The sequence below is a fragment of the Malaya genurostris genome, chromosome 2 (genome assembly GCF_030247185.1).
Source record: "Malaya genurostris strain Urasoe2022 chromosome 2, Malgen_1.1, whole genome shotgun sequence".
Taxonomy (NCBI): Eukaryota; Metazoa; Arthropoda; class Insecta; order Diptera; family Culicidae; genus Malaya; species Malaya genurostris.
In genome coordinates, this window is record NC_080571.1 from 216,425,468 (window position 1) to 216,432,624 (window position 7,157).

Sequence of the window (7,157 nt, forward strand, 5' to 3'; positions counted from 1 at the left end):
TGACATACTTTCGAACGTATCGCATACGGTAAGAAAAATTTGACAGTTTAAATCAAAGGGATGTATGTGAAGAATTATAAAGCGAATAAGTGGCAAACTGTGCGACTCGCAACATGGAATAAAAAGATAAACATTTCGGAGAACAGGTCGGTTTTCGGTAAATCCATTTGATACGAATATCACTTGAGGTCTGCAGTTCACAATTTGCTCTGTACATGCAAATTGAACCTGAATGCAATAGAATAACAGTAACCGCGAATCGAAGGGAATTGGGATAACTGACACACATTCATTGCTGAACATTTACCCTAGTACGTTTCATATTTTTACTTTATTACACACTGTAATGTTCTGTTACTTTAGGAGATTAAATTAACAAATCGGGTTTCAATTGTCGCTGTTTGATGGATTACAATCAAATTTTTTAACATTATATAAGCTATCCGCCAGCTTAATAACCGAACATATATAGCACTTCACGCATTGAAAATCGACTACGCATTCTCTTATATGTGATCCTTTTTGTCTAGTCAAAACTTTGTATCAAATTGAATAATCTTCAAACTGCTTATTGAAAGGTACAATTCATTTGCTTGTTATATTGAAGCGATACTAATCCTGATAGTGCTTGTGTGCTAGATGATGTGTTTTACTTAACTAAAATCATTGTATTTGACTGTTTTAAAACTGGTACAGCCAGTCTCCTTACAAGCTTGTAAGCAAACACTTAAACGTAAAAGTGAATCGGAAATATTAGGGGTTGCGCTCTTCATCGCTGGGATTTGGAAGAGTTCAGACTTCCTCTGAAATAGAAACGAGAAAATCTCATCCACTTTAACAGAACTTCCAGCGATGTCCGCATTCGTTACACAAAACAAACGTTGTCATCGGTTCATCAGAGCTTCTCGTCTGCAGCTGGTTATAAGTACAGTTACGTTTCTTACATTTACCGCATTTGAGAAGATCGGTTTTGGTACCCTGGTTAGTGGCCAACTGAGCATCATTTATAGCTTCCTTCACAAAGCGATCCCGTAATGTTTTCATTTCGTCACTAGCCATTTCCTCAGGTGTCATTTTGGCAAGGCGTTGGGCTGTGATGGCTCCACTTATAAAATTGCTTCTCAAACTAGGATTTTTTGGATCTTTCAAATTTGCCACTCTAGAGCGAATTCGATTCTTGTACTTCATGTCGGTGTTTTTGAATTCAGCAAAGATAGCTTCCTCCAATTCGTCGCCCAACTCTTCGGGAGTTTGGCAACCCTCCGGAGGTTCCCCATCCACTCGCAAAGCATTGGTTAACATTTCACGGCACTTGAGGCGAACAGCATCGGTAGTGTTACTGGAAGGAGGTGGAAAACTAGTCTGAGCATGTTTCTTAGGCTCCTTTTCCTTTTCAGACTCTTTTTTGCCGCCACTGCTATCCGATTTGTTGTTACTCTTACTCGAAGATTTACTCGACGATTTTGACGAATCCTTGGTAGACTCTTTGGAAGGAGGCGTCGCCGCCAGAAATCTTTTCCAACTTTTGATCAACGATTTAGCCAAGCTGATAACTTCATCATCTTTGCTGCACTTTCTAAGCTCGTTCACGGTCATACCGATGCGTGTTTTGGTTAGTATATCCAGATCGATGTTCAGCCGCTGCAGTTCTCGCAGCAAATCGAGTGCTTGTTCCTGACCCTGGGAAACAAAAACAAAACTTTTACTCCACAAATTGACTTATGTCGTTTTCGTTTTTAAATTGCACTACACTGGTGTAGCGAAAGCTGCACTGAAACCGTTCGTTTTTACCAATTGCACTACACCAGTGCTACACTTTTTCTGCACCGATACTACTGGTGTAGCACTCATCAAAAGTTTGGTGTAGCTCTGTGCAATGGAATCGTTTATTGTAGTCATTGGTTACTGTTTATGTTTTCGTCATTTTTGTTCGTTTATTCATGCCTCAGTGTAGCACTGCACCGGTGTAGTGCAAATTAAAAACGAAAACGCCATTAGTAAGCTGTAATTCATTACACCAATTGAAGCTACTGCTTTAATATTTTATTTCAAATTGAATAAAATGAAATTGTTATAAACATATCAACTTGTGACGCAAAAAAAAAACAAAATAAATAAACCGAAAGCACCATCAATAAGCGGGAGGGTGTTGCCGGCTGATGGCTCGGAAAGTTACCGTTTGTTTTTCTTTCTTTTCCCCCCAACTCTTTCTCACATCATTCAAAGGTTTCGCTCACAAAGTTTCAGTGGCCTGGCAGGCTCGCTATCCGACAGTCATCCATTACTGTACCAAAAGCGATGCGCGTTCTGGCGCAGAACGGATAGAATTGGTAAAAACAAGATTTTCATCCTTTACATACCGTTCCGTCGGATGCGGTCATTTTACCAAGCTTCTTCTGGATCTTGAGAACCTCTTCCTCGACATTCATGCTGCTTTTAGATTAGGTTTCCCGGTTTAAATCAATAGTTAAACGGAGCACAATAAAATTTTCAAACCCTTCTGACGCCTTTCGAGTGCGAGTGAAAAAATCACTAAGCTCTCTCTAGCCTCTCAGCAACAAGATTCATTGAATAGTGCCGGCGATGATCTACCATCTCATTTTCGCTTGGTTCAAGTTTTGTCGACTGTCAAAATATAGAAGTCGACTTCAAATTATAATTCGTTGAGGGGTACTCTGTAGCAGCATAAATCAAATAAACATAGATTTCTCACTGTACGGTGACACTAACAGCACCTCTAGTGACAAACGGGTGTACTTTTTTCCATTAGTTACTGTGGTTGTGTTAAATGCGCAGGCAACTTTTTGCATGCATTTTAGGAGCATTTGCGCACCCATTCTCCACCAGACGGTGCTTTTGGTGTCACGGGTTGCTCAACTACATTACTATTACACTGGGAAATCTATGTTTATTTGATTTATGGTAGCAGTCAATACAAAACAGCAAAAAAAAGATAAATCTCGGTTAATTTTTCAAAAGGGCGTATAAGCAAGTGACAGTTTCTCTTTGTTTACTTTCTCTTCTATTAATTACCAAGCGGTTTCCACGTTTATCACTCAACTCTTTGCATGAAATGATACCCGAAACTTTCGACTTTCGAACAGAATAGTGATATCAAAGCAAAGCTTTTTAATCACATCACAATAATCGAAAGAAAGAGTTATTAAAGAGAAACTGTCACTTGCTTATACGCCCTTTTGAAAAATTAGCCGAGAATTTGGAAATTATGTATCGATTTCATTACATTTTGGCCAGACTTCTCAAATCTCGCAACGATTTAGATGAAATATAATGTGATGAAAGGATTTTGCTGTATGTATTTATGTTTCACGAAAAGATGTAAATATTTATCGAGTTTGTACCGAATAAGTGAAGTAATGTATTAATAGAAGGTTTTCTATGTGTTGTGAAAAAAAGTATCGTACTTTCTGTTCATTACGTTTAAATATTTTTGACATCGATTGAAAATCACATCGATGATGTTATATTGAAGAATCCAACCAACTCTTTTGCGATCGCAGCGCTGACCGAGTGGCGAGCTTTGAACTAAGCGATGGTGATAATTTTCAGATTTTGCTTGAAGATTCGAACAAAATGCAGGGTTTTAATTATTTTTTCTTATGAACCGAATACTAACATACAAAAACGTGTGAAAATTCGGTAAAAAAAAACGATCATTAATGATTCAGTAACTTTCCGTGGTATGTTTGATTGATATTTATGGAGAAATCGACGACACGACCAGGCACTCCGAAGAAAAATCAGCATTAAAACTGTTCGCTAATGATTCACCGCCAGTTACCACAAATCTAGCGACCCCTTGTAAATGATAAAAATAATCTTCTCGAGCAACACTGTTTAAGTTGCTATGGACTAGTTACCAAGGAACCCCAAAACAAATAAACATGTTTTGAAAGCGGTGGAATAGTTCTATTAGTGTTAAACTTTGTCCAAATTAAGCAGAAATGCATTTAAATGAACTCGATTTTCGGAATTTAATCGAAACTATGGATGAAACCAACGAACGAGGACAATGATCTGCTTCCAGCGATTCATCCGTACACTTCAACTGCTAGCTTTTCTGGGCAGTAGGATTCGGTGTAATATGCCGGTGTCAAAATTGTTTTGTGTCGGTTGATTACGCAGCAGTGGAAACAGTATTTCACCTTGTTGGCCACTATTCGAGGATTACTAGTGGAATTCCGCAGACATCATTTTACCGTACGTTATGCAGGTACCGCACATCATTAGCCTCGCTCAGCTCGTTGTCGGTCATTTCCTTCTCACACAACGGTTTCAAGTCGACCTGAATTTTTAACTTGGCTTTATAAAAGACATAACTCATACTCCTCAATTTTTACATTCCACTCGAGTCAGGTAAATCCATTAAAATGTTCCGTAATATAATAACCGATCTGAAATTTATTTTGTTTACATTCATCTTGCCTTCGATATGCAGTAACCAAGGTTATGGTGACTGTTATTCAAAATCAATAAATATATCAACTTGTGCTGCCAGTTTAAAAAAATTCACTAGCATTTTCGATTTGACATTTCCAGTTACTGAGGGGTAGTTAAATTTACGATACAGTTTTGATAGACGAGTGGCAGGTCGTGTCGTCGGAGAAATCGTAACATGAAATACCAAATTCGAAGAAGTGAGGTTGGGTACTGTTTTCATATCTGGGATATTTTGTTTTTTGGGTTGGATTTTGAGATTAATTGATAAATTATGATCAAAAGTTTTATGACTAGTCTATTTACTCATATTTTATCATCTAAATCAAATCAGTATGTGAAATGAAAATTTCAAATTTCATCCTAGATTGTCAAGAGTATAGGACAATTTGAAATCATATGTTTGATGACAACACGTGAATAATCGTTTTTCTTACCCATATTTGTAAGGTTTTGCCATCTGCATTCTTTCAAACTCAAGTAAATTGAAAAAATCGTCAAATTTTTTTTTAAATACATGGGATAAGTCAAAACAATCACCATAACGCTATCTCGTGGTGACCACGCTGATTGGATTGTTCAATATTTTTTCTGTGTATTGAAGCCAAAGTTTAGATACAACACGTTTTTAACGGCCGATTGAGCAATTTGACGTTTCTATAACGCACGTGGGGATATATTTAAATACAAAATAAAAATGTGTGCGAACCTAAGCTAAGTTTTTTGGGGGCCTTAGAGCAAATTCAGCAGCTGCAAGATTCATATGGGTGGTCTAAAATGTAACTGAAACAAACGTATCCCCAGCAAGCCGTTTTAGTTTTATTTATTCGACCAGTTCTACTGTCAAATTGGTCTACGATGTCGTTTTATTTTTTGTATATTTGTAACACGAGTAAAACACTGCTGGGGTAGCCAGTTTTTCTTGTTATAAAATTCAGATTTAGATTTTGTAACTGACATAAATTATGCATCTAGAACTAGAACAGTACTGAATATGTCCCTAGAGCAAGTTCAGCAGCTGCAAGATTCTACAGTGGTGCAACCCCTTAAGCTCAAAACTGTTTCGATTAGTGGATTATGCTTGTTTACGCCCGAACGAACTTTTCTGTTTCTATTCAATGAACAGTTTTTTTAAAGAATTTAGGGGATTATGAGTAAGATAAAATTCATCATCACACCAGTGGATTAAGATTGTTTTTATTGATTAAATCAGACCCTGTCAGCTTGGAGCAAAATCAATCTTCAGTTCAGCAACGCCATCGCGCTGTATCACATTCAACATGTTATGTCAATCGTATGGGTGCCAAAGACATCATATTAACAAGATATTCAGCTCTCACATTGCCTGAACAAATCATTGGCAACATTCCTTTTGGCGAGAGTGCTGCCCTCAAGCGAGTCCGCATCGAATCTCGTACATAGAAGTAGGTGAGAGAAATGTCAAATTGATGCACGCAAAAATAGCAGCACTCTTACATTTGCATGACATGTTGAATGGCGTAGCTGAACTGAAGATTGATTTTGCTCCAAGCTGACAGGGTCTGTGGGTGCGCAGTGCTGCTATTTTGGCGTGCACGAATTTGACAGACTCGCCTAAGGGCGCCATGCTCGCAAAAAAGGATGTTGCCAAAGATTTGTTCGGGAAACGTGAGAGCTGGATATCTTGTTAATATGATGTCTTTGATTAAATGCTTTAGGAACTTATACAGGTTTCTGTCGACTACCGGAATTCCTAACGGGAAAATCTCTGAGCCTTGAAATCTGACTAAACTAAAAAGTATCCGTTCATTAGCTCCAGGATAGCATTTTTCATTTTTTTTAAATTCTGAAAAAGTATTAAAATTGTTTTATTAATTATTATTAGTCTTGGCATTACATTCTATTTGTGGTATTTGGCCTTTCTGTTTCAATAGAATTCGCAGCCGATTCTTAGTGTACAGAACCATTGCATGGCTAGTACTATGGATCCTACTGACACTAGGAATCCGTCCAGGTCGGGGCTCGAACATACGACAACTGGCTTATGAAATATAACAACAGTCAAAATAGCAAAACTCATTTATGAAATAAAAACACATATTAACGAACGATTAAAGTGCGTATAATTGAATGTTTCGGAACATTGAGTAGCAAAAGCGTCATACAACATATAGTATTTATTAAATAGTAATCTGTGAAATGAACACTGTTACATGATAACACCACGTTCAGGTTTCATATATTGTATCAATTTTGCACATAAAAGTGAATCAGGAGATAGAACAATACACGCTGCTGATTCCAGTAAGCAATGCTTTAAGCTAATTTGTAGTTCACAGCGTGCTTTGCTTAAAGCTCAGGTCTTTGTAACTATTTGTTTATTTCACGAAACCTTTCTAATATCTCAGGGTATGTGAGCTGAGTTTCTCAATTGCTCAATGATTTCTTCAAAATAGATGTTTTTGAAACTAGATACTATTTCACAAATAATCGGATTCACTATTCACCGACGTCCTGTGTTTTGATTTACAACTTTTGCTCAGCAAATTATACTATGCTTCTCGCCAATTGCAGATCCACACCTAACAAACAATGGAAGCTGAATAAATGTTTAACACGCAATAGACTGAACGAGAACTCTACAATTTGATATTCAGCAAATTCGTTTGTCGGGTGGTAAATCGATTTTTTTTGTGCTTAAATGATTGTGTTTATGAAAC

The 7,157-nt window shown here is 37.3% G+C and overlaps 1 protein-coding gene across 2 annotated transcripts; it reads right to left on the reverse strand.

Moving 5' to 3' along the window:
• Positions 1 to 312: 312 nt before the first annotated feature.
• Positions 313 to 2,539, reverse strand: LOC131427558 (transcription elongation factor S-II). Of its 2 annotated transcripts, none has more exons than XM_058590864.1 (2): positions 2,361 to 2,539; positions 313 to 1,680 (listed from the first exon to the last, which is right to left on the reverse strand). In XM_058590864.1, the coding sequence occupies exons 1-2, from the start codon at positions 2,427 to 2,429 to the stop codon at positions 835 to 837; spliced, it is 915 nt and encodes a 304-aa protein (XP_058446847.1). In that variant the 5' UTR covers positions 2,430 to 2,539; the 3' UTR covers positions 313 to 834. The 2 variants fall into 2 exon arrangements, with proteins under 2 accessions (XP_058446847.1, XP_058446848.1); XM_058590865.1 differs by lacking the exon at positions 2,361 to 2,539 and adding an exon at positions 2,017 to 2,348.
• Positions 2,540 to 7,157: the final 4,618 nt, after the last annotated feature.